Source organism: Mauremys reevesii, unplaced genomic scaffold (genome assembly GCF_016161935.1).
Source record: "Mauremys reevesii isolate NIE-2019 unplaced genomic scaffold, ASM1616193v1 Contig134, whole genome shotgun sequence".
In the NCBI taxonomy this organism is placed as follows: Eukaryota; Metazoa; Chordata; order Testudines; family Geoemydidae; genus Mauremys; species Mauremys reevesii.
Window position 1 is genome coordinate 50,252 of NW_024100754.1, and position 27,837 is coordinate 78,088.

The following is a 27,837-nucleotide window of genomic DNA, read 5'->3' on the forward strand; positions in this document are numbered from 1 at the left end:
CCCGGAGCATGCGCAGTAGGATCAGATGAGCTCACGGATCACAGGACGGGCTGACGTCAGAGGGGCGATGATGAGCGCAGGAGCGCAGTGAGCGTCAGGAAGGAGCCCGGGGCGCCCTGCGCGGGGATTGCGCGTCAGTTCTGAGGGAAGCAGCAGGTGCGTGGGAGCGGGCCCCGGGGCGGGGGCTGGGCCAGTGCGGCGGGGGCTCTGCGGTCCTGCCTGGAGCCGGGGCCGGGGCGAGGCGGGCGCGACGAGCCGAGGTCGCTGAGACGCTGCCCGGGGGCAGGCGGTGTTTTGTAACCAGCCGCGGTTGAAGGCGCGTCTTGCGCCGCGCCGCTCCGGGCCCCCAGCTGGGCCACAGGGATCATCCCTAGCGACCCGACCCACCCGCAGCGCGGCTGGCAGGCTGCGTTCAGGTTTGCAGCTCCTGGGCGGCCGGTGCTCTGAGTGCCGGGGCTGGCCCCGGGGCAGAGCGCAGGAGAGGAAGCAGCTAGAGACCCAAGCCAGGAGACGCCAAGTGTCTGCTTGAACTAAGAGAGACAAGGCGGGGGAGGTCATAGCTTCTATTGGGCCAGCTTCTGTTGGGGAGAGACCCAAACTTTCAAGCCTCGCACAGCTCTTCTAAAGGTAGGGTGACCAGATGTACCAATTTTGTAGGGACAGTCCCAATTTTTGAGTCTTTTTCTTATATAGGCTCCTATTATCCCCCATCCCCTGTCCTGATGTTTCACATTTGCTGTCTGGTCACCCTATCTTCAGGTAGCTACCTTTGCCACACCTGAAGAGGAGCACTGTGTGGCTGGAAAGCTTGTGCCTCTGCCCAACAGAAGTTGACCCAATAAAATATATTATCTCCCCTGCCTTGTGTCGCTAATATTCTGGGACCCATGTGGCTACAACACCACTGTCTACTAAGTGCAGCCAACTCCTCCTTCCCCCAGAAGAGAGAGTTTTCCTCTCTCCCTTTAAATCTGAAAGAATCTCCCACTCCACTGAGGAAGCGTTAGGGTGGGTCTGGTAAGCAAACAGAATAGAAACTTCAATTGATGTTATGTGGCTTAACTGAAAAGAAGAGGCCTCTTGTCTCCAGCATGTTACCTATTAGGATAATATTCCTTGCCCATAATCTAAGCCCAGGTCTACACTAGCAGGGGGGTTGACCTAAAATACACAACTTCAGCTACGTGAATAGCGTAGCTGAAGTCAGTGTATCTTAGGTCGACTTACCTGGCTGTGAGGATGGCGGCGAGTCGACCGCTGCCGCTCCCCCGTCGACTCCGCTTCCACCTCTCGTGAGCTGGAGTGGAGTCGACGGGAAGCGTGATCAGAGATCAATTTTATCGCGTCTACACTAGACCTCCGATCCGGGTGAAGACTTGGCCTTAGTGTAGTGTTGTCACTGCCTTTTGGGGGAGAGAATCATGCCCTTTCTGCTGAGGTCATCCAAATAGGTCCTAGGGTCTGAGATGTCTGTAAAGTGTGGTATTGCCACCCATTAAAAAATCATGAGCCTTATTTAAAAAAAAACCAGCCTCCTGATTTTAAATTTGAGGATTTTTATTTGTTTTCTGGTTTCTGAGTCTTTCGGTTACACTTGCTTTATTTTTTCAAGCTTCTCCTCAACCATGAGGACTAGAAATTTCCCTTTTTAATGAAACCTGAGACTCTCATGCACTTTCTTGATTCCAGCACTGGGGCTTTAAGAAAATCACCAAATATTGTGAAACTTGTGATTAAACTGAGGGCATCAGGTAGAGCTGATTGAATATATTTTTCAGTTTGGTGGCCCAATGAAAACTTTTTTTTTGGTTTCAAACTGAAATTGAATTATCTGGTTTTTTTTTTCCTCACTGAAATAAAAAAAATGCAGACAATTTCATTCAGGTTTAGGTGTTTATAGCTTTGTATATAATTGGTGAGGTTAGGGAGTCCAGACATGTTTTTGGATGAATACAAAAGCGGTGCAGACTTTGAATGCTTTGTAAGCTTTATATTGTGGATAGACTGGGGAAAGCAGGGCAAGGCATAGTCCTAGTGTAGCCAGGATGGCAGAGGTATGAGTTGTTCAGTAGTGGAAAGTTATAAGCCATTTCTGGTAACAGTAGAGAAACACAGCCACGTAATACAAGCAAGAATGCATAATGGAGGGGGCGGATTGGACAGGGAAGTAACTGGGATATTATTTCTCTGAGTCATTTGCATCTGAGCTCTGACTTGTGAGTCTCTAGCAGTTTTGAATTGGATGACTTTTGCCCTTTCTAATCTTAGCCTAGATCCTGAAAGTGGCTTTGCGTGGAGCATGTTTACTTCAGCAAGCTTGAGTCTGCCAACATGTAGCCAGTTGCAGGATTGGGAAGTTTAAAAGGCAAAGTATTCCCACTTGTTTCAATGGACATAGCTGGTGTTTGAATTTGGCACTATAACTCTTATTCGGTGAGGTGGGGTAGAAGGGGGAAGGCGTGTGTGTATGGGGGGACGACGACACAAGTTTAGGGAGGAGAACGCTGCTGTTAAGCCTGAAACCCCCCACCTCAAGATAGGGTAGGGACTGGCTTGTGAACTATCCGGACTCAGTGCTAGCGTAATTCCAAAACTGTTCTTTTTGTAACTAGGTCTTTCTGGGCCTGATTTTCAGACCAGCCTCGCTCTGGTCGCCCTTCATTATATTGTTTTAATTCTCCATCCTCAGTCATTCACAGGAACACTTAACACTACTGAGATGTGTATGTATCTAATGGGTGGGAACAATTGGGTATCTGGGACCTGATCCTGCAGTTAGGTCTGAATTGGCAGACCCCTGCCCAAACTCCCACTGCGATCCAGCTGCAGAATTGGGACCATTGCCATCTTAATTCTATTAATTGTCCCTGTAATTTTTCTTTGCCCTCCCAAAAGCAGATGCAAGTAGGGAACGCAGGTTTTAAAAATCTGCTCCTGGGAATAGTACAAATCTTACAAAAAAGACTATTGGATATTCTGGATTATATTTACATTTTCTGGAAAGAAAGCTGTCATATGCAAACAGGAGGAGGAAGAATGCTGCTAATCTTCACAGTGTGGGACAGCCATAGCTCTTTTCAGTTCTGCTGCTGTTAATTCATGTCCAGTGTCTGCAGAGCACCATTGCGTTATTGCCTTTAGATTTCAGTGATTGATTCATTTATCACAGGTGTCAAGAAAACGTCCCAATTTGTTCTAAATCCTGTGTTCATGTAGTAGTTGCACTTTTATTAAGCATTAACTTAAGGCAAATACTACTCCATTATAACTGATCCTATCAAGCTAGCTTTTACAATTTTGGAAATATCTTTAAATTTACTGTTGACTGAATGCATAAATTGTATTTCTTCTCAAAACTTAATATTTCCATACAAGAGGTCCAGGGCAGAACATCTGTTTGGTTGTAGTGGTACTCCCATCTATGTGCTGACAGTAATACATTCTACCTTCCTGTGTGATTTTTATCCTTGTATACACTGGTAGTAAGTGTCATGCACTTAATTTAATTAAGTTTAGTTTATTTTAATTTACTGCAGCACATAACTTGTCATACATGAGATAACATTTTCTATTTAAACAATATTTTGCATGTAATCACCATCATCAGTTGCTGTCCAACCATTGGATTTGGTTTTTTTTCATGGTGATATATCAACAGTTTTTTGTATGATACACTTTTGGACATTCTACAGGGCTTAACTTTTTTTTTAAAAAGCAGTCCTCCACTAAACTTTATATGTAGCTTTTAATTGTTCAGAAGAAAAGGTTTCTTGGTCTCTCCTTTAAAAAAAACAAACAAAAAAAACCCAAACAGTTGATGGAAGAAACATGTCTGCGCTTTACCATGGGGAGTAACGCTATCTTATTCTAACAGTATGGGCATGTTTCTAAGGTAGCAACGACTGTCTCATTGCCTGACACTACACTTACGACGACTGAAGTCAGTGGGATTTCATGAGAGTTCACTTGTTGGAACTCCAGTTGACTTTAATAACTACTGAGGGCACTCAGTACCACACAGGATTGTCCCTTATGTGCAGATTGGTATTTCAATAGTAAATGTTTCACATGCAGGAGAAAATTGTGTCTGTGCGTGTGTTTTTTTTCTTTTTTAAAGCTTAAATACAATTAGAGCTTTTAAAGCTCTAGAAAGGAAGGGTTGTCCATGGGTAGGGTGCTAGCATGGAACTTTCTGTGAGACTTTGTGCAAGACACTTAGGTCCAAATCATTAAAGGTATTTAGGCTCCTATCTTCCATTGAAATTAGTGGAAGTTAGGAGACTGAATATTTTTAAGGATCTGGGCCTTAGTCTCTCTGTGCCTCAGTTCCCCCATCTGGAAAATGGGAATAATAGCACTGCCGTACCTCATGGGTGTCATGAGGGTGTACATTAAAGATCATCAGGTGCACAGATGCTACAGTAATTGGGGTATTTTTTAGAACTATTTTAGGTAGGAGGAAGGAAGTTGTTGGTTCTTCCTCTTTTTAGAAAATGAAGTGATTAGCATGACCAGATAAGCTATAGAACTCTATGCAGCAATAAAGTGTAAATATGGAGAGCATCTAGTAGCACTTGATCTTGTGTTTTCTGAGTGCTGTAAACTACGGTCACCTCTAGATCAGAGGTTCTCAAACTGTGGTCTGCGAGCTCCATTCAGGTGGTCAGCGGATAGTTTCCTCTAAGGTGCGCACCTGGGCAACCACACACAAGAGAGTAGAGGACCACCCACCTAATTAGTGGCTTGGGTTCACTAATTACGTGCCTGGACCTGGAGAAGACGCACATGTAAGGTGAGGTGGTGGCCTTGGGAGGGGAATAAGGAGGGGAGGGAGTAGTTGGGTGAGAAGAGGGAGGGTGGGGGGAATTTGGGATGTGCAGGGCTGCGGCGGCCAGAGAAAGAGGTGTCTTTCTCCAGCTCCAGGGCTCCGGCTGCCAGGGAGAGATGGCCCTCCTTCCCAGCCTCAGCTCTGTGGCGGCTGTGGTGGGGGAGAGACCTTCCCCCCGCCCCCCCTTCCCTGCCCCAGTTTGGAGGCTGCTGCGGCAGGGTGGGAGAGGGCATATCCATCACATTAGAAAGGTAAGACTACAGATATTAAAATATGAGTTGTGCTTTTATTTGTAGAACAAAAAAGTAATTTTTTTATATAGTGTTTTTATCCAAAGAGTTTTACAATAGTTAGCTAACGGTACAAACAACATTTTGAAAGATCGCTAAGTGGTCCACTGAGACCCTCAGCAATTTTCAAGTGCTCCGTGGGGGGGGGGGGAAAGGTTGAGAACCACTGATCTCAATTTCATGTTAACGTGATCAGTTACAATTTGTCACTTTAAATGGGGGAGGGGGAGAATATATAAAGAGACCCACTAATACAAAACACATCCAAAGGGTAATAAAATAGAAGGGCTCTAACATATATGCCAACAACTGCTAATTTTCCAGTATTAGGAATTAGCTGGGAAAGAGTTTCTGTGTACAATGCTAGCAGTTGATATCTTGCTGGAAAAGAGGTGCATTTGTGATGCTGATGGCATAGCTAACGTGTATTGGGACATATTGATACTGTTGTTACAATTGTGAGAATTTAAGCTGTGATCCTGCAAAGTCTTAAGTGCATGATTGATTATCTTCACATACACTTAGTCCAGTTGAAAGCAGTGCATAAAAAACAGCAATTGTAAAAGTGTATGAAGGTTTGGAGCCTTGGTGTGTAATTCAAGTATGTTTTCTGGCATTAAGCTAGCATTAAAGCAGGATATGAGCTGGTTTAAGGCAGGTTATGATCTTACAAAGGGTTCTAATCAATGAACTAGCAAGATGGCTTAAATGCGAGCTGTAATTAAAAGCGTTATTTTTAAATACACATCATAGTTTAATGCCTGTCTAGAAGCTGATCTCACCATCCCAAACTTCCAGAATTTTGACTGTCTACAGTGGGAGCAGTTTTCTTTATTAATAGTCCTGGGAATACAATAATTAGACTGGGCTATCATTTGCCAGCAGTTTGCCTTTCTCCATAGTCTTTGATCATGTTGTAATACGGTAATTAGCCACTTGATGTTAAAGAATACAAAACTGCAGTTAATAAGACACATTTCAGAATATCTCTATACACCCCTAGCAGAGCTACTAAGAAATACAAGAGTATGTTCAAGCACCTCTTGTAATGCAGTGCGTCATACTTTTTTTTCCCCTCGTTTTAAAAACTGGGCTCTCACCTAGGAGGAATTTCGCCAACTGTCTGTCATATGTAGCAGTGTTTCTCAACCTTTTTGATACCAGGGTCCCTCTTGCTGACTTCCTAAATTGTGTCAGGGAGATCTCAGGGACTGGCAACGGTCCACACACCGGTCCTTCAGAAACACTGATGTATATAGTAAAACCTTAAATGACTCCAATTTGTCTTATGTTGTAACCCAGCCTGATCGTGTGATGTTCCTTTATGCATGTTTAATGTCTGAAACTGCTCTAGTATGTTCTGTTGGCTTTCCTGCCTGGATAACAGAATATCTGGAATCCTGCAGGTAAGCTGTGCCAGCCTCCTGTAGACCGAATTGTGACAGGCATGGAGCTGCTCTGTAATAATTATGAATATTCTGCATTGACTTGGTTATTGGACATTTACTGAATGATTATATTGATTTAGTGATTTAAGGGGGCTGTATGGAAAAACCAAGCAGGAAGGGAAAGAATGGCTCAAGATAAGCTACTTCTCAGGAGACACTCGAGAGTTAAGGCACAATGCCCAGATAGGAAAAGGCCTGCACACACTAGAGATAAAAAAGGGTTCTGGACAGTTTAAAAGAGGACACTCTCTCAAGGGGGCAGAAGTTCTTTGAGGGAACCAGGGACACAGAGATAGGAGTGTCTGAAGTGAGGCCTGCTTAGGTTACCAACTGGGGGTGGTAAGCCTTTAGGTAAGAGATGCAGTGGTGGTGTAGCTGTGTCACTCTGAGGATATTGGAGAGACAAGGTGGGTGAGCTGATATCTTTTATTGGACCAGCGTGTGTTGGTGAGAGAGACAAGCTTTCAAGTTTACATAGAGCTCTTCTTCAGGTAAGAGACATTCTTGTAGACTTGGTTGGTTTAAAATTCTTTTTCTATAAATGCTTTTTTCTGCTGTTAGAATAAACAGTTTAAGAAGGGTTTCTGGTCACTGTATATGCTTGTGGTCACAGACTGCTGAAGAGATCAAGGTGGGTGCAGTAGCAGTTGCTCAAACTCAGTTGGACCTGCTGCTAGGATCAGAACAGTTGATACACAGGATACTGTAGCCTGGGGCCTGGTCTGAGAGTGGCAGAGTTACACCTGGGGATAAGTAAAGGCATGAGGCCTGACACTTGAGGATGTGCACTTAGAGATCAGAAAAGGGGCAGAGGAGCAGATTTCATGCTTATGGGGCTAAGAATATTTTAGAATCTTGTTGTAAGAACTGGGTAGTAAAGCATTACCTAAGTGCTCACTAGGACTTCCATTTTAAACCTTTTTTTTGGTATATGTGGTAAGGCTTATAATTTTATATTATTAATGGATCTGAGCTAAAACTGAAGAAAGAGTCTCTGCTTGAGAGAACTTTTCCCTTCTAAATTCAGAGAGTACGGGGAAGGGCAGCTGATACTGGAGCTATTTTTGCACTTTTTTTTGCATCTGTAATTACAAATTATAATGACAGGACTTTGGTAGCAGTTCCAATTTCCCCGCCTCTAAAAGGGGATAGTTACCATAATTTACAAGGGTATTGAGTCTCCTTTGTAAAGCTCTTTTAGATCCTCAGCTGGAAAGGGGTAGAGAACAGCAAACTTGTTGAAGTATGCCAAATCAGTGAGACCTTTAATGGACATTTTTTGTGTACTTTTGTAACAAGCAAATGTTGAGTAGTAGGTTCAAAGGGGTCTGAATCTCTTTTAAACTCCTGTCTTTCATAGTCTTACTTTACAAGTTTAAAAAATTGCACCTGAAGGATTGACCTTGTTGCAAGTTAAAAAACAACACTTTTGTTCTAGCTGCTCTGTCTGAATCACAGCCAGGTGAGTAAAACCCAACCCTTTAAAAATAAATAAGTCAAAACATCTGTGTGTTATAAAACAAAATCCCCCCTCCCTACACTTCCTTTTGAGGTTTGTTCAATTTATCATGCATCCAAATCCAGAATGTAGCAGCCCAGCAGCTGAGTATAATGTGCGATAGAACTTGGCTTAGTGTAGTGTCCTTTATGTGCAGTATCAAGCATTTTATAGTGTCACTTGAAAGCTAAAGAGAAATAAGAACTTTTTCATTTTAAATAGGTGCAAGTTCAGGAACAACAGTGCCTCTGGGAGGGAGATGGAGACAGTTTTGATATGGGACAACACAGGTCATAAAGGAGAACTCTTCCCCTTCCCATTAACATTACACTATGTCCTTTCTGTCCTGGTGAGCTTTTCTGTAGGGTGGATAGCTGGGGCAGGCATTCAGCAAGGACTGAAAGAAGGGCATGGCTGGAAGTTCTGACTGGATGGGGAAGTTAGGGTGGTGATGTAGCGTATGAGTTTTGAGAAGTAGAATAGAGGAAGTTCATAGAGTGGCATGAAAACCAGGGGAACAGTTACGAAATTGATTCGTGTTGGGGAATGAAGACATCATTCTCAGTCACCTGCTGACTCTCACCTCTCCTAGTGGCAAGTAGCAGTTTTAGTTGGGAATGTGTTGCTTTTGTCAGTTCAAGTGAAACTCAGAACTGGTCTTTAATATCGAGAACATAAGAATGGCCATACTGGGTCAGACTAGTAGTCCATCTAGCCCAGAATCCTGTCTCCAGAAAGTGGCTGGTGCTAGATGCTTCAGAGGGAATGAACAGAACAGGACAACTATCAAGTGATCCTTCCCCCTCTCATCCACTCCCAGCTTGTGGCAGTCAGAGGCTTAGGGACACCCAGAGCATGGGGTTGTGTCTCTGGTCATCTTGACTAATAACCATTGGTAGAGGTATCCTCTATGAATTTATCTAATTCTTAATTGAAACCAGTTATTCTTCTGGCCTTCACAACATCCCCTGGCAACAAGTTCTACAGGTCGACACTCCATTGTGTGAAGAAATACAGTAACTCCTCACTTTAAGTCATCCCAGCTAACATTGTTTTGTTGCTGATCAATTAGGGAACATGCTCATTTAAAGTTGTGCAATGCTCCACTCTTACGTTGTTTGGCTGCCTGCTTTCTCCACAGCTGGCAGCCTCCCTATGCCCCCCTCCCCAGCGCCTCCTGCCTGCCAGCAGGCCCTGCGGATCAGCGCATTTCCCCCTTCTCCCCCATCTCCTGCCCGTGGCAATCAGCTGGCTTGCGGCGTTTTGGGGGCAGGAGGGAGGGGGGAGGAGCGAGGACTTGGCGCGCAGGCTCCCCCTCCCTCCCCGGCCTCCCGAATGCTGCAAGCCAGCTGATTGCCCCGGGCAGGAGGGAGGAGCGAGGACTTGGCATGCGCCTCCCCCACCCCCATTCCCTGCCATCTGCCCACGGCAATCAGCTGGCTTGCGGCATTTAGAGGGGAGGGAAGGGAGGGGAGAGGAGCGAGGATGCAGTGTGGGAAGTAAAGTGGGAGGAGGTGGCGGGGAAGGGAAGAGGCAGGTCAAGGATGGGGGCTTGGGGGAGTGGGTGGGCTGAGGGTGGAGCCCTCCCTGGTGCTTGCAGAGTAGGGGAAGCTGCTGCTGCTGCGCAATGTGCTTCTCCTAGCCTACAGCACCTTCAGCCTCCTTGCCTGCCTCATCTCCAGTGCCAGTGGGCTGTGCCTGTGTAGGGTAAGGCGGGGGCACCTCCCAACTATAGTACAGTACCTGTATTAAATTGCTTGTTTAAAATGTATATAATGCCTTTTGTCTGGCAAAAATTTTTTTTCCCTGGAACCTAACCCCCCTATTTACGTTAATTCTTATGGGGAAATTGGATTCGCTTAACACTGTTTCACTTAAAGTCGCATTTTTCAGGAATATAAATACAACATTAAGTGAGGATTTACTGTACTTCCTTTTTTTGTTTTAAACCTGCTGTCTGTTAATCTCATTGGGCGATCCTTGTGTTATATGAAAGGATAAATAACGCTTCTTTATTCACTTTCTCCACAAAATTCATGGTTTTGTAGGCCTCTAACAGATCCACCCTCAGTCTCTTTTCTAAGATGAACAGTCCCAGTTTTTTAATCTTTCCTCGTATGGAAACTGTTCCAGAACCTTAATATCTTTAGTCGCCTTTCTCTATGCTTTTTCCAATTTGAATGTATTTCTTTTTTGAGATGGGGCAACCAGAACTTCTCGCAATATTCAAGGTTTGGGTGTACTGTGGCTTTATGGGTGTACAGTGGCAATATATTTTGTATCTTATTCTCTTTCCCTTTCCTAATAGTTCCTAGCATTGTTTTAACTTTTTTGACTGTTGCTGCACATTGAGCGGATGTGAGAGACCTATCCATGATGTGTCCAAGATCTTTCTTGAGTAATAACAGCTAACGTAGACCATCATTTTGTGTGTGTAGCTGGAATTACGTTTTTCAATTAGCATTATTTTGCACTTATTGAATTTCGTCTGCCTTTCTCTTGCCCAGTCTCCCAGTTTTGTGAGACCCCTTTGTAATTCTTCAGAGTCAGCTGTGGACTTAACTATCTTGAGTTATTTCTTATTGTCTGCAAACTTTGCTACCTGACTATTTACCCCTTTTCCCATATCATTTATAAATATATTGAAAAGCACTGGTCCCAGTACAGATCTTTGGGGAGTCCCACTGTTTACTTCTGTCCACTGTGAAAACTGACCATTTATTCCTACCCTTTGTTTTCTATCTGTTAACCAGTTACTGGTCTGTGCAAGGATTTTCCCTCCTATCCCATGACCGCTTACTTATCCGATCACTCGTATACACATACTTGTTGAGCCCCTCAAAGAAATCTAATAGATTATGAGGCATGATTTCCCAGCCATGTGGACTCTTCTCCAACATATTGTGTTCATCTGTATGTCTGATAACATGACTTAGTAAAGAACAGAAATAGGTCACTACTAGTGAAAGTACCTCCTAACATCATAGGATGTTTTTCATTGCATTCACTAATAGTGTAAAAGTTTGTGGAATATTAACTGATCTTTACTGGGTATCTTCGCAGCTGCCAAAAGATGATCTGGAGAGTCTTCCTGTAACCCTTGCAGATCACTCTTAAATGGGTCAGACTATCCCAGCCATGTAGTTTTTCAACGGGCATGCATTTGAGGAAGGAGACACTCTCGTGCACACATCAGCTAGATGCACCAAGGTGTTACAGCTAGCCAGGATGCCTACAGATTCCTCTCCCTGATTGATTGTTGCAATGTATTGAAAATTATGGTTGTCTTTTTTTCCCTTTTTTCTTCTTTTCTCACCCTAGAGTAAACGGAGATGGCATTTGTGAAGAGTGGATGGCTGCTTCGGCAAAGTGAGTGATGGGCTTTTTACCTATTTTCCCCAACAGACAGTTTGGCTGTGTGTATCGGTTTCTCTTATAGACCATCAGTGGGGGAAAATATATTTCTCTGTGTCCCATTTAAACAGTTCTACAAGGATGTTCTCAAGGATATTGGACCAAAAGAAATGGTCTGTTTTGATAGCATCACCATCTGACCTTTTGGATTACAATAATGGGAACATAGGCATTTCTATAGCGGAGCACGCCTGGTTTGGTAGTCGTCTTCTGTAAGTAATGCTTTGTGGAAAAAAATAAAAACCTAACCAAATGGATTATTATAAGTGGAGCTTGGAAAATTTACTGGACAACTACCAGCCTTTGCTTATTCACTTGGTCCCATGTAGTACTTGGTCACTAGCATGCTAGAATCCTGAAGCATTAAGTTGTTAGCTTAAAAAAACAACCTTGCAATTATAACACTAATCGTTAAATAAGAAATAACACATAAGGCCTAGCTATCATGTGCATTATTTGTTGTACACTGTTTGTCCCTTTGTTTTGAAGTTGAGCTTTCCTGATGCACAATGAATTAGCAATTAGCTGTTGGACCCTCAGAATACCTTGTTCCAAGGGTCAAATTGGAAAGCTGCTTTGGCCATATTAGACGCGAGCTTTTTCCAGTCAATGCCCCCAGAAGTGACTTTCTCCATTCTTTTAGGCACTATTTTACGTCGTTGGAAGAAGAATTGGTTTGACCTATGGTCTGATGGCCATTTGCTATTCTATGACGATCAGCAGCGGCATGACATAGAGGATAAAGTCCACATGCGAGTGCACTGCATCAACATCAGAGTGGGAAATGAATGCCGAGGTAGAACATGTGCTTTTTGATTTTTAAAATTTCTTTCCTGATTCCATACCTGTAAACGAATAAAGGGAATGGCTTCTCACGGCATTGTATCATGTGGTAGATCATCTTGACATTTGCCACAATTCACGTATAAAACACTACTCGAGTGATGATGAACTTGTGGTATATGACACTGATTCTGCTGGCGTATACTCTAAGTAAAGGGCTGCACTATAGCAGAAGCAGCAAAGAATCCTGTGGCACCTTATAGACTAACAGACGTTTTGGAGCATGAGCTTTCGTGGGTGAATACCCACTTCGTCGGATGCATCTGACTAAGTGGGTATTCACCCATGAAAGCTCATGCTCCAATATGTCTGTTAGTCTATAAGGTGCCACAGGATTCTTTGCTGCTTTTACAGATCCAGACTAACACGGCTACCCCTCTGATACTTGACTATAGCAGAAGTGAATTGGGGATATGGATAGCAGACTGCTGATGCACCTGATGTCATGCGCTTCTGATGGACATTGTGGAGTTGGCACTGTCCAGAGGCTTGGGAGGAGAAAAGAGAAGTAGAGGGATGGCCCCATCCAAGTACTAGCAAGCTCATTTCTAGCACCCCCCACTTTTTTTGAGACTTGTTCACTTGATACTTGATTGACCAGAAGGACACCAGCGGTAGAGTGTATTTATTTGGTAAAGAAACACCCTTTCAGTTGGCACAATCCAGCAAGAAATACACACACAGCAGTGACAGGTAATGTTCAGGCTGGTGCTCTCCACGGTGTCCTGGGGAGGCTGCAGCTCCTTTTGTTCTGCATTCTGTCCTGCCATTGTGTTCAATGTGCAGCCAGCACACAGGGAACAAGGCTGGCCTTTGCTTATGCAGAGCCCTGTGCATGGGGTCTTATCCAGCTGTCTCCTTGCCTGTAAATGGGATTATAGCGCCCTGACTAGTGATTTGGAATGTGGACTCCTGGCTGACTCAGCTCCTTTGTGGCTGTATTAGGCAATACAGGGCTAAGACCTCCAGTTGAGAAGGATCAGGTTGATTAGCAATCCACTCCCATGAATATGTTTCCCCAGATTTTAGCATGACCTTCCCTGGTAGGCAGCAAGGCTGGCATGTCTTTCTTGTTGAGGAGAGGATATACTCACTGAACTAGTGTGCTCTTAGCACATCATTACTCTCTAACACTGGTGTTCTGCTTGGTCTAGTAACAGGTAAGTGATTCTTCATCATTGCAGCTTTTTAAATTCAAGATGTGTGTTTGTTTTAAAACTGGTTGAGGCTTCAAGTTGCAAATGGCTTCATGGTCTGAAAAACTGTTGCATCTCTCCTAAAGCACAAAATTGCTGGAGTCTCCTGAGCTGATGCCATATGTGCAGGCAGCTTCTGATTTCAGGTAGGAGAGAGCTTGAAGAAGTTTAATCTGTGTTTGCCTGTATTTTATTTCTTTTACCCACTTGGACAAGATGGATTTGTGCATGCAGTTTTGTCTCTAACAGAACCTTTAGCCTAACATTTTATATACAGTAACAACGAAATCCAAGCTGGTAGGCCGGAGTCCTTCCCTAAGAGGCTTTCGACTGACAGCCAGTCTAAGCTGTAGTAACTGTCTCCTGTCCTGATGGAGCCCCTACCCTAGGGATATGTCTACACTGTGATTGGCCTGGGTTAGCTGACTCGGGCTTGCAGGGCTCAGGCTGTGGAGCTATAAAATTGTGGTCTAGACATTTGGGCTTGGGCTCTGAGACCCCATGAGAGGGATCCCGGGTGCCAGCCTGGGCCCAAATGTCTACATCACAATTTTTTAGCCCCACAGTCCAAGTCAGTTGACCCAGGCCACCCGCAGCTATGCTGTTGGTCTTTTATCGCAGTGTATGTGTGCCGTAGGAGACCAAAACCTGTATAACTCAAGCTCATTGCTTTATTCAAACCTGACCAGAAGGACTGAGACAATGAGAATTAATTAGAATCTTCAAGAAGTTAAAGATTTTGTTTTCCAAAATATTAAATGGAAATCTTTTGCTTTCTTTTTCTGGAGTAGATTTCCAGCCCCCAGAGGGGAAGCCAAGAGACTGTTTGCTGCAGATTGTTTGTCGGGATGGGAAAACAATCAACCTCTGTGCAGAGAGTGCAGATGACTGCTTGTGAGTTTCCAAAGAATGTTGTTTAATATGCTGTACTTAGCTCTTTGTAGCCCAAGAATGGGCCCCAAATATTCTGGAATTCCTCAAGGTAGCTGCATACTGGCGAATGCTGAGAGGAAGAATGTTCCTTTGATATGGGCTCTTGTCCACCTTCTTTTTAGGTTACACCTTGGCACAAGGGATAGTGGGGACACATCTGTGTCCTTCCCTCCCTCCACTCCAAATTGTTATTTTAGTAGTGATGCCCCGTCCTCCGTGTGGCTGCAGGTCTCCTGCGTCTTAATGCCTGGCTCTTTGTTGTCCTTCTTTGTATTCAAACAACAAGGAGCCCCAAAACAGCACACGTTACTCCTGCCATAGCTTATGGACTGTACAGAGGAATTAATACCTCCTTCCTGCAATCCCTCTGTGCATATGTCCTACCTTAACTTTAGGCTACCTTCACCCACAGCAACTTTGAAATACATTTTCCACCATATCACTTGGCTCCTGCTGTACATTTTAATGGCAAACTATATTTTGTTCAGAACCTTACAAGAAATGTGGAGTATCTCTTTATCCATTAAATAATGTTTCTTGCAGGGCATGGAAAATTGCTCTCCAGGATGCTAGAACAAATGCAGTAAGTACTGTGAATGTTTCCATAGTGATGGAGTAGGGAGGGACTGTGTGTGAGTGGCAGTCAGTGGCCTAGCAATTTTCCTTCACACTGTCTTCAAGAACCCATTTGAATTATTGTGCTTTATCCCACGTTGCCTGGGCCAGAAAGGAGTATATGAGCATCATGGATCTGGTGCCCACAACTTTGGTAGAAGGAGGTTTTGTGTCCGTGCATACTAGATAAAGGCAAAGAGTGATCTTTTGGAGTGCCGCAGCTACTGTGCTGTAAGGCTCATTGAAGGAGGAGTCTCAGAAAGCATTGTTATGGGGAAAAGGCTGATCTGTAGACAAAGAATGAGCATCGATCGGGACTGTGGGCACTCATGAATTCTTTTGTAGTTGAAAAAGATACACTCTGGCTGTCTCAAGCTCTCGCTACCTATTGGGATCAGGTCCATCTAGATGTGGGTAGTCCACAGGGAAGCCAGATGATGGTGGGGTGTGTGTATGTGTAGAGAAGCCTCTAGCTGAAATGAGTGGCATCCACATTTATGTAGATATTACACAGTTGCTAGACTCACTTGTAGAAGATGCAAAATCTGCCTTTGCAAGCTGCTTTATGTAGTTCTGTGGAACTCATACTGTATAGAACTAACTTCAGAAACTTGGGCTTCAGCAAAAATGGTTCATGCATGTATTCAAACTGGATAACTGCATGCTGAAATGCATAGTTTGTGTTTTGCAGTTAACATTGTATGTGTCTTTTGAGTCAAATGTTCTATCTCGTATCTAAATACTGCCACCGTAAACTTCCTGGAAAACGGAATAAAAACCCTTTGTTGGTACCTTAAGCTTCGTTCTAATGAAAAATGGCTTATTCACTCCCTCATCTGTAAATACAGATCTTTGCTCAGTTGTAAACCCTTGCATCTTGTGGCATTTGCTCTGCTGGAAGGCCTAGCCATCCTACTTCTGCCATTGACTCACTTTTTTTTGCCTTTCTTTGAGGCTGGCTCATAGAGCACTTTCTGGCAATAGCTTTCCCCAAATTGGAAAAGAGCAATATAAAGGGGATATGTGCACTGCAGCTGGGAGGTGCGATTCCCAGCATTAGTAGGCAGACCTGGGCTATCTCAGCTCAAGCTAGCACACTAAAAATAACAATGTGGACATTACTGCACAGGTGGTGGCATGGGCTAGCCACCCGAGGACAGACTTGAGGGGCTGGGTGGGCTTGTAATGGGGTGGTGAGCCTAAGCTGCTGCTAATTTGGCAACATCCGTGTTGCTGTTTTTAGCATCCTTGTTCAAGCTGAGCTGGTACAAGTTTTGTCTATCCCTGCGTTAAGCACACATTTCAGCTGCAAGGTAGATATATCCTTAGATACCAGGTCTCTGAAATACTGCAATTCCATTGGGAAATACTGACCCCTGCATCCAAAGGCTTATTTCATAGTCCTGGCACCCACGTTGCCACAATAGCTGCTACATCCTATCATGTCACACAATTTGTATTTTTGGATACCTAAAATAATATTTGTAGTGTGGCAGACGTGCTATTTTCTTGTACCAAGTAACTGGTTTACAGTGCAGAATGCCACATTATGCTGCATCGTGGTGTTAAACAGAGGGCAAAGGAATGAACCTGTGAAAACCAGAGAGGGTGCAGAACTCCTGTTTTACCCTTGAATCAGTGTCATTGCACATAGAATTCAAAAATATAGGGAGTTTTGTAAACATTCAGTAACCTCGATGCTGAAGCTAACTGGTAGCCATCAGCGTTGCAAATTATGCCCTAACTAACGTCTTGGGCTATGTCTACCCTTATGGTGGTATGTGGAGTACATACACTGCACGCTCCCCTAGCATGGGTATAAATAGCAGTGTAGATGCTGAGGCACTACTTTGGCAAGTAAAGACATGACAGAACCTTGAGTTATGTTCCTGTGTGGCTCTCTACATGCCCAAGCAGTGCCTCCCATATCCACACTGCTATTTTTAGCAATGTAGTAGTGTCCCACTGCTGGAGCCTTTCTGCACTGCAGTGAAAGACTTGAGCAGGGGGATAAGACTCCTGCAGCTCCCTGCTGCTAGAGCCTTTCACTGCTAATGGTAGCTACGCACTGCAGTGTGGACACAGCCAGTTTGCACTGCAGTGTGATGCTACATATATACTACAAACTGCCATGAGTGTAGATGAGGCCTTAGAGAGTGACCTTCAGATGCTATTTATTGTTAAGCCTCTAGGATAAGATTTCAAATAAAAAAGAAGTTGAAGTATTCAAAGTCCATCTGCAGGCATCTCAGTGATCATACTTTCAAAAGTGCTGAGTATCCAGCAGCACCCACTGACTTCAGTAGGGATGGCTGGGTGCTTCCCAATTCTGACAGTTGGGTCACTTAGGCTCTGATCCTGCAAACTCTCACATACCTGAGTAGTCCCATGAGTTCAATGGAAGTCCTTGTGTGTATAAATCTACTTGTGTGTGTTTGTTTGCAGGGAGGAAGGGAGAGAATATTTTTATTATGGGAGCATTACAGATATCAAGCTAGCCTTTTTCTTATGGAAAACCTCTGGTTGAATAGGAGCAGCATTGTGCATTGCCGCAACAAGGGGAAAACACCCAAGGCCATTCTGAAACATAAACAAACCACTGGAAATCTGCAGTGGTTATTGTGAGAGTTACTTCCCCGCCCCTCCTCACTGCCTTTAGAAGGGACACAGATTCAGCAGAGGGTGCTTCTAAAAATAGCTGCAGTGTAATGTTTTAAATTGTGTGTGTTTCTACAAACAGCTGAAGGAAGGGGACTTTTAAATATAGATCTGCTATTTTCTGGTCCTTGTCTTATTTGTAGGCAAAGTACGTGGGTTGCTGAGACGCTTAAGTCACTGGTATGAAATGTTTGGGTGCAGCTGTGATCTTTACCTTTGATCCTTATAGGCTAACATCTGTACTCAGTTGCTCTGTATAATTCCGTTGAGCTCAGTGGAATTACTCCAGAGCAACTGAAAGCAGAATATATGAACTTGTATGAGAAGAATACTCCTTCCCCACCTACAAATTAATCAATTTAACCTGAACAAGAAAACAATAACCTATCAGTTGAAAACATTAAGGTAAGGGGTATAAAATGAGTTAGAGGGAAAAAAATAGTTGATTCAAGCAGCTGATCTGCATTGCTGGCTCCTACCTGGCCATCTGGCTGAAGCTTTGCTCCCCTATTCAGTCTCCTGCTGCGGCATTATGTGATGCACTCTCACCTCTTTCTTCCTGCTGTGGATCACCCCATGAAGTTATATAGAAAACCTTACAAGCTTGGTGTCTGTACTGTGTGCTACTGTAATAAAGCTCCTCATTTAAAGCATAGGCATGGTGTAGTGATAGTGACACTTGTCAGTAATAAATATACTCAGGAATTCTAGGAACACTTCAGTTTACTATTGGGTTACTTGTATGTTTAGTCCATATTTTAGTCTGTTCTCTTGTATGTAAAGAAGTGAATAACTGCTGTCTACTTTGTTAATGTTTAGGGCTATGTTGGTTCTGAAGTGATGTACGATCAGACTGCAATTTCCTCAGCTCCTCCCCCATACACAGCGTACGCTACCCCATCACCTGAGGTAGGGGTGTAATAAGTAAGCATAAAATAAGTGTGAAAGACTGTATTGAACACTCCGACTCTGTACCTTGGAAATGCTATTGGTTTGACTTAAACATAGTTTATTTTTAAATGGAAAAAGCTCAAGATTTTAAAAATGAGTAGTGGTTTAGGGTGCCCAGCTTGAGGCACCTTTAAAGGGTCTTGACTTCTGAGTGGTTGCTCAGCACTTCTGAAAATCAGACCCCTTTAAGGTGTCTCGATTGGGCAGAGAAAAATGGAGGCACGCCAAAATCACTAGTCACTTTTGCAAATCTTGGCCATACGTCCTTAATTTGGGGTTTTCACCCTTAATACAAGGAGATGCAATAATTTTTTGGAAGGTTTTGACAATATATCTGCACTTTCAGGATAAAAATTCTATTTTATAAATGACGCTGACATTTGTAAAACAGCTAGGGACTTTGTGTCCGGGATTTCATAGTAACTCAGATAACTATAGTTCCCAAACGTGTGTGTGTGTGTGTGTATATGTATATGTATGTATGTGTGTGTGTATATAATATATTAAAAAAAAAACAACCTAGATGTAGATTCTGTTTTCCTGGGGGTTAGGATGGGGCAGCAATTGGACCAAAATATTTGCTGATCTCAGTATGTTCTGACTTATACTACACAATATTATTTAAATACTGGTCCTTTTCTGTGTTCCTGATTGGGCTTTGGAACAGAACAACCAGTCTCTTGTTTATAAATAGTTTTGATTGTGAACAGCAGTCACAGTGAGCAATATGCTTCATTCCTGTAGATTAGTGAAAAGACTGCTGCTGAAGAGGTGTGGCCATAGGGCGTTTATCATGAGGGATCAGGGATGTTAACATGACATTACTGGTCCTATCTTGTCAACTGCTGAATGGCTGTGCTTTTCTAGCATATCACAAGACAGGATTATATAGAAGCCATGGCCAGCCACACTCATGTGTAGTAAGTGACAGCATTATTATAGTTCTACAATGGCTAAACTTGGTAGTGCAAGAACTGAAGATGTTAACTTGCAAAATACTGTGGTTAACTATATGGGAATGTCTCCCACGCCCATTTCACAGCACAGTGCTGCCTTCCACATAGTAGATTTTGATTATCCCTAAACTGCACCAGCAATGGGGTGGGAGAGCTAAGCACTTTAAACAAATCCAAAAGATGCGAAACATCTTCTAATAGATACATTTAATTTCCCCAGGTTTATGGCTACGAGCAGTACAATGGTGCATATCCCCCTCCTGGTCCTCAAGTCATCTATGCCTCTAATGGACAAGCCTATGCTGTTCCTTATCAGTATCCATACCAAGGTAATGAATACTAACTCCTTCCTCCGGCTTGGGTCATACGCTTTCTAAACAAGACTAAAGTTACTGTGAAGTGATATCTTTCCTATTGAATATTGCCATCACTCTTGATGCTGAATGTAGCGGTAGGTGGTTTTTAGAAGGAACCCCTCTGTTGTTTGCCCTAACCACTGGACTAACCTTTCCCTTTTGAGAGGAAGGAGGTAATTATCACTAGACAGAGTCAGGAAGTGAAGAATTCTGTGTTCAGTTGAAGCCATTCTGGGGATTTAGCAAGAGACTGTACTGACTCAAGATGGAAATTGTCCAACAGATTTGGCTTAACACATCTATGTGCCCAGAACAGTCTATGGGAACATAATTTTCCCCTTCAACTTCAGTGGGTTTCTTACCAAGCCCTTAAAGACCACAAGCAGTCAGGACCTTAGTTCTAAGTCACTCAACCACCCCCTCTTGCACATAGTGCCCTCTGGCACCGTGCTTGGCCCTTGGTTTAGTACAGACTCAGAGAAGGTCTCGCTTAGTGAATTGCTCTGAGCACTTCCTGCTGCATCTAGGTTTTCCCTAGAGAGTTCTTCTTCCAAGTGCCAACCTACAGGAAGACTGAGGAGTTGCAGGGGCTGCGGGGGTGACTTCTAAGTAACTGGAGACTTTATCCAATGCAGAGATGTGTTGGCTTTGGATATAGTAATAGACCTTTGCTCTTATATATGGCACTTGATCTGAAGATCTCAAAATACAAACATACACGAATTAAGCCCACAACACTCTCTTTTTTTGAGGTTGGGAATTTTATCTCCATCTTGAATATTGAGAAACTGAGGCACAGAGATTAAGTAACTCATTCAAGGCCATACAAGGAATGTGTGGCAGATCCAGGAATAGAACCTACGTCTCTGGTTGCCTAGCCCTATGGCAGAGGCGGGCAAACTTTTTGGCCTGAGGGCCACATAGGGTTTTGGAAATTGTATGGAGAGCCAGTTAGGAGAAGCTGTGCCTCCCCAAACAGCCAGGCATGGCCCGGCCTGGCCCCCATCCGACACCCCTCTTCTCCCCCCCCCGTTTCTCACCCCCTGACGCCTCCCCCCCAGACTCTGCCCATCCACCCCCCTGCTCCCTGTCCCCTGACTGCCCTCAGCGCCCCCTGCTCCCGTTCAACCCCTGTTCCCTGACTGCACCGACCCCTATCCACACCCCCAGCCCCTAACCACCACCCCGAACTCCCTCTATCCAACCCCCCCGTCCCCTTACTGCGCTGCCTGGAGCACCAGTGGCTGGCAGTGCTACAGCTGTGCTGTCCGGCTGGAGCCAGCCACGCCACTGTACAGCACAGAGCACCGGGTCAGGCTGGGCTCTGCAGCTGCGCTGCCCCAGGAGCTCACAGCCCTGCCACCCAGAGCATTGCGTGGACGGGAGAGCGAGCGAGCTGAGGCTGCGGGGGAAGGGGAGCAGCGGGGGAGGGGCTGGGGGCTAGCCTCCCAGGCCAGGAGCTCAGGGGCCGGGTAGGAGGGTCCCACGGGCTGAATGTGGCCCGCGGGCCATAGTTTGCCCACCTCTGCCCTCTGGGCTAGCCATAGGATATACTTCTCTCGTTCTGTGATGTTGGGGAAAGCTGCTGTCTGTACTCTGTCCTAGCAGGATCAAGAATTGGCATCAGCACCCAGCTCCGAGGGGAGTTGATTTTTACCGTACCCACTGCGAGAAAAGATATTGTTACAGTGTTCAAGTATATGGGGTGGGAGAGAGTGGGTGAATGCCTAGGCTTTTCAAGCCTGCATCTAAATCAAAACATATTACAAACTCTCTTCCTAACCAAACTGTTACTACTTTCTAGGACCTTATGGCCAGCCCCCTGCAAATCATGTCATCATTCGAGAACGTTACCGTGACAATGATGGAGACCTTGCACTGGGCATGCTCGCTGGAGCAGCGACTGGAATGGCCCTGGGATCACTGTTCTGGGTCTTCTAGATTCCCTGGGATCTTTTGTCTTTGTAGCTCCAAAAAACCTTTATTTATTCTTCCTGTGCAATAATATATTTTGCAAAGTACTGTTTACTGTAAAGGTTTTTAATAAGACAAATGCAGGAATACCTTTTTTAGTAGTGACACCTTAATTATAATTAACCCACTTTTACCTATCCCAAGGCGAAGGTTTAAAGGCACCATTTAATTGAAATATGGTTAAAGATGCACTTCAGAATTTCAAGAGAGCTTTTTTTATGAAGTTTGGCTATCTGACTGACATTTATATTCTGCTCATTGATCAGTGATCAGCGTTAGTACCAATGTACTATTATAAGCAAAGGGTTAAGGGCTGTCATTTGTCACCAGTCTTAAGAACACACTGTTAACCATTTGTTCTGGAGTCTTTATGTTATTTCTAAGCCTTGAATGGTCTAGCAGCTGGACTAACTAACGCTAGCATGTTACAGTGCAGTAGCAGCCAAGTGTATCAAAGTCAGGTATTCAGGGAATTTATGCTGTTGATGTCACAAAACACTCCTGAAGACAGACAGACACATGCAGGATTCTGTTAATTGTCCCCCTAGGGCAATCTCCACTTTTCAGTAGCTGGCACTGAATTTTCGTAAACTAATGTGTAAATGTGGAGGGTTATTACAATACATAGGCAGTGGAGTTAGCATACCCACTTCCCAAACCCATTTTACAAGACAAAATCCTCACCAAGGAGATCGGTACGGTGAGGAAATGCTCCTTAATTCCTTCTCTGTTATAAGAAATTTGAGTGATTTCAGTACTTGTAAAGCGAGAGAAACATCTGTTACCAATACAAGCCTTTTCTTAACCTAGTCCGCAAGACTCTAAGCAGTTGGGTCTCAGACTTTAATAGCAGGGTAATGATATAGGATGGGGAGATTCTGGGATCTGAGCAGAGGTTATTTCCCCATGCCCAGTCACAAATACATTGGTAGGGAAGGGGCTGTTGTGTGCAAGGTCCTGCACCTGTGCTCGGCTCTTGTCACTGCTCTTTGTACCATGTCCAGAGAAGACCGCTGATCACATTCATCCTTGCAGTGCTGGACCTGGCAGTACCCCTAGGTGTGTGTTAAAAGGGTAAGCTGGAGTTGGTTTGAGGAGGGGACCATGGATGAATAGGAAAAGGAGGAGCAGACAGAAAACAGATTGAGAGAAAAGGAAAATGGGAAAGAAACTCTAGTGGACCTTGTATGCAGGCTATGCCATGTTTTATGGTACGGGCCAGTGTGTCACAGATCCGCTTTCCCTGTCGGTTACTTTACCATCCCATCAGTTCCCCATAGCAAGGTCTTGCCTGGTGGTGGGTATATGGATGCTGTGATGTCTGGGGAGGTTGTGTGTATATAAAACCCAATCTCTGACAGTGACCATTAGCTCACCATTAAAGGAATTCTCTTCCTGTCACACTTCCCATTTAAGAAACACCCCAAGGAGCTGTTCCCTTCTTTGATTGGTTCACTACTGCTGAGTGGTTTCTCATTCCTGACCAGTTGCAGAGTCTTGTTTTATAATACAAACTGAGCTGTACTGGGCATGGTGGAGGAACCAATGAGCAGACATGTACATGCTTTCTTATTGGGGGAAAAGGTGTAGGGTGCCTAAGCTTTGATCTTTGTAGAAAGTTGTCTTATTTTTATACTTCTGCTATTTTTGAGCTTCCTATAACGATGCTGTCTTAATATTTTGAGCCGTTTGCCTCTTTAAGCTTTCAGTTGGAAGTTGATTAAAATCCTCAAGGTGTGGAAGCCAGAGTATGTGAGGGAAGATGAAAGTAGATGGGATCTAGCAGCCATATTAGTTTTGATGAGAAGGAATAAACTTGTCTTAACCTAAAGCTGTATAGTCTGTCTGGGTTATGCTGTACAACCAATATGGGACTCTTCAACACTTGGGGAAGTTTGGTTAACAGCCAGTGAGAGAGCAAAATTTTTGGGACTGTGTTGGGGTCAGCTGTCATAAATGGACACATTTTAAAATCCACTGAAAATAAATGTTCTAATGAGAGTGATATTACCTTGGACATATTGCTAATTATGGACCTGAACCAAAGCCTACTGGAATCAATGTCCTTCGGTGAACTTCAGGGGGCTTTGGAGCAGACTGTATTTTACTAATTCTACTTCTGTGCATGTAATGGCTCCTAGTGAACTCAGCAGGCACTGCACATGTTCATCCAAGAAAGTGTGTTTATAAGAACACGTGTTGTGCAGAAACAACACCTGGCATTTCAAAAGAGGAATAAGCCTATTAAAAAGAATACATTTCCCATAAGGGAAACTGGCCCATGCACTAATCCAAAATATTTGAAATGAATCACTGAATCCTCTCTGAGCCCAGTCCTGCAGTGTGATCAGTATCTTGATGTTCATGACAGATGAGGGTGCTAAGCTGTTCCCAGGTAAATGAATATTTGTTAATATTCCAAGACTTGATGTTACCATGGAACTGGTTGTATCACCGTAGTACAGAACCCTATTTGGAGCTCTCCAATCTGACTAGCTGTATAGAACACCCATAGATCATCTATTCCTATGCTATTTTGTGTGTAACATGAAGAAAATAAAAACAGCTACATATAACTCCAACTTTTATGTGTGTGGTTTGTTAGATTGTAATGGTGGTGAAAGCAAAGCACACAATAGATCAATCTAGTAACTTAGCAGTTACTTCTACATTTTTGCAGGGACTGTTGACCGCAGCATGGGAGTTCTGTGTCTTGTGTTGAAAGCACAAAATTGTATCTAAGTCCCTGATTGTAGCAATAAAACCCATAAGGAAAAGGAACTCCTGCTGTTAGAATTTTCATGTGTACAGTTTAGTTAAAGTTTAAACTGTTTTTTTTAAGACACTGATTTCTTTCATTATGAACTTTCAAATAAAAAAGCAAGATGCTCAAACTAAAAAACCCAGACATTACAGAGTAATACTTTAAAAAGGAAAATCCTTAAAGAAAAGCTGAAGGGTCCAATTGGCTTCTGTTATGGTAGACTGCTTTCAAACAAAATCTTGGCAGCTGCTTGTACTAATTAATCTAATAGCATTTGTTTATAGCTGTTAAGCACACATATTGAACTATATTGCAGCATATAATCAAGATATTGGTTCCTTTGGTGCTGGGAATCAGAACTTTACAGGCGTCCTGTTTATGATGGAAGATCCAGACAAAGTAACATTGAGCAGTTAAGCAGAGATGTGATGCTTCAGATAGAGAAGGCTTTGGTGGATAGCCACCTCAACTTCCTCACAGTTAATAATGAGATGGACCATATATAGCAGCTCATAAATCCACTTCCCTGAAACACTGGCTTGCATCTAATTCCTCAGGATTAAAGTAACAGCTTTATTGTATTGTCTGAGTGGCTACATGGTAATGGGCCTTTCCTCCACCACCACCAACTCAGATGTGCTGAGCAGCTGCAGTTTCCATGGTCCCTAACGGAAACTGCAGGAGCTTGGCACCCATGAAAGTCTGCTCATTAACGAGCAACTTTGCTTTGTTTCAGAAAAGCTTAATAGGACAGCAGCAGTGATGATGATGATCTAGTTTGGCTTTGAATTTTCAAAGCTGTCTGAAAACTTGGTCCTAAACAGACACTTCCTTCTGAATCGTGGTAAATCACTTAAGCACATGCCGTGGTGAACCAGGGTGTGATATTAGATCTATGTAGATCTATTGGAGCTATACAGGTGCTACCATTCCATTGACTTTTTTCAGAGTAAGATACTACACTAGGGTGGCAGAATTGGGTCCATAGTGACTAATGTATGTTCAGCTTAAACTAAAACATTCGCAGAGACCTTGAGCCTATGTTGTCAAATGAGACGTGATTTCTTTGTTTTGGTTTTTGGAGCTGTGCCCAACTTGAGAAACATAAGAGGCCTGATTTTGAGGGAAAATGGATATTTGCCACTTTAAGATATCTCAAGTGGGGCTCCCAAAATCACTATTGAAAATTTAGACTATAGGCATTTTGTTATATTTTAAAAAAAAAAAAAGTTCTGAAAGCCAGTGTGTCAGTGAGCTGCTAGAGGTGTATGTGCCTGAGAGCTGGGGATTAGAATTATTATGGGAAGCGCAATAGCATTGTCTGGTTTGTTTTCTTTTTTGGGAAGAGGCCATTTCCTTTGTTGTGGAGTGTATTCTAACCAGCACCTAGCAGGATCTGGCTTCCAAAACCATGGCACAGAACGGTCAGCTTTTTGTTGGGTCTTCACTTCTAGCACCACCTAGCAAAGTTCAACAAGGAAGCAAAAAGGAAATTTGACCAATATGTTTCTCAGGCACGTGTCTGGTTTGCCCCCTCCCCTCTAAAAAATGTAGAGCACATGATATGGATGATACAGAAACGACACATAAGACAATATATAGATAATATAGGCTAGCATCAACATAAATTTTCATTCTAAGGTGCTTTAGTGTTCTTACCCGATGCTCTGTATCTACTGTTGTCCTTTCCCTTATATCCCGTTCTCTCACTATGCAGTTCTAAATTTATAGTGAAAATTCTTATCAATAAAATGCTTATTAAACTGCAAGCTCATCTTTGTTTTGCTTTTTTTCTCTTTAATAAGTCTCTTGTTCCAGTAGCTTGTAAGTAGGTGTACACTTACAGACGTGTCCAGCTTGTACAAAACCATGTTTCACTTTACAGGGAGGTCCATGGTGGGAATACTGGAATTCTCTGCATATACAAACTTTGCAGAGCAATTATCAGTGATGTTTTGCTTTGTTCTGCAGAAAAAAGAACTGCAGCCTGTGAGGTTAGCCTTCGATTCACCTTTGTTTTGATTTGTATACTTCAGGCTGAAAGCATCAGTCTCTAGTCTCAGTTACATCTGATTCTAGTCTCAGTTACATCTAGAGCAACTCCTATGAAATGAGTGAAGTAACTCTGCATGTACATAAGGATACCTGAGGCTGGAGTCGGGTGCAAATAATCACATTTCCTTATTCCCTGAATTTTTTTTTAACAGAGTTGAATGCATCAGCTCACTACTCTTTTATTTGATCTATGTGGTACTTGTCCGGATTTCCATTTTCATGCAATTTTGTCAAATCTCAACTGTATACATGTTAAGATTTAGAAATAAATGGTCTATGGAATCTGTGCTGTTGTGTGTTACTCCTAGCCTAAATGCAACTGCGCCCAGGAAGGTACTTTATTATTTATAAATATTTACTTTACTTAGAATCTTGCTAATTAGCACAGCCAATATTTTTTATACAACACCCATGATCTCTCCCTCTCAACAAGACATTTAATAGCAGAGTGACTGGAATATACTATCTTGAATTTACCAGTAAACTGGGAATTAAAATTAATTTTTTTTCATAAAGAATCAGTGAATTTTGCAAAACACTAACCTTGCTTTCTGTGTGGGTGTTTTACTTTATAATTCTCAACACTCAGCAGTTTGGGTCTCTGCTGGTCATTCACGTAAATGAGCCAGATTGTGCTATATTAAAAATCAGGAAAATGAGAGAAATCCTTCCCAAACAGTTAATGTATGTTTTTTTTATGCATCTAATGGAGTCCAAAGTAGTTGCTTCAGGATCCAGTCCTCAAGAAACCATCTACATGTGTTTGATCCCACATGCTTTGGAGCTAGGTTCATTTAGCCAGTAATAGGCTTCCTCGTAGATACTGCACTTGCTGGAGTGTGTGCTGCATAGGGGTGGGCAGGGCAGGATGTTAGGAGATGCACCCATACACCCCTGTGTGCCAGAGAGGCCAGCTCTGCACCACTGTGGAAGGGCAGGGCCCTTTCTACAACCTGGGCAGCAGAACAGATCTAGCCTCCACAACACTTGTCTTTGCTGAGCCCCTCTGTTCAGGCTTGGCAAGGAAACAGACTTTGCCTCATCTACGGAATCTTTAT

At 43.4% G+C, this 27,837-nt stretch overlaps 1 protein-coding gene across 2 annotated transcripts; it reads left to right on the forward strand.

Annotated features, from left to right (window-relative positions):
- Positions 1-26,493, forward strand: LOC120393002 (pleckstrin homology domain-containing family B member 2). Of its 2 annotated transcripts, none has more exons than XM_039517648.1 (8): positions 1-156; positions 11,386-11,433; positions 12,122-12,274; positions 14,306-14,411; positions 14,994-15,033; positions 18,543-18,632; positions 19,851-19,959; positions 21,791-26,493. In XM_039517648.1, exons 2-8 carry the CDS (start codon positions 11,397-11,399, stop codon positions 21,925-21,927), a joined length of 672 nt encoding a protein of 223 aa, XP_039373582.1. In that variant the 5' UTR covers positions 1-156; positions 11,386-11,396; the 3' UTR covers positions 21,928-26,493. The 2 variants fall into 2 exon arrangements, with proteins under 2 accessions (XP_039373582.1, XP_039373583.1); XM_039517649.1 differs by having other exon boundaries at positions 14,309-14,411.
- The last annotated feature ends 1,344 nt before the right edge of the window (positions 26,494-27,837 follow it).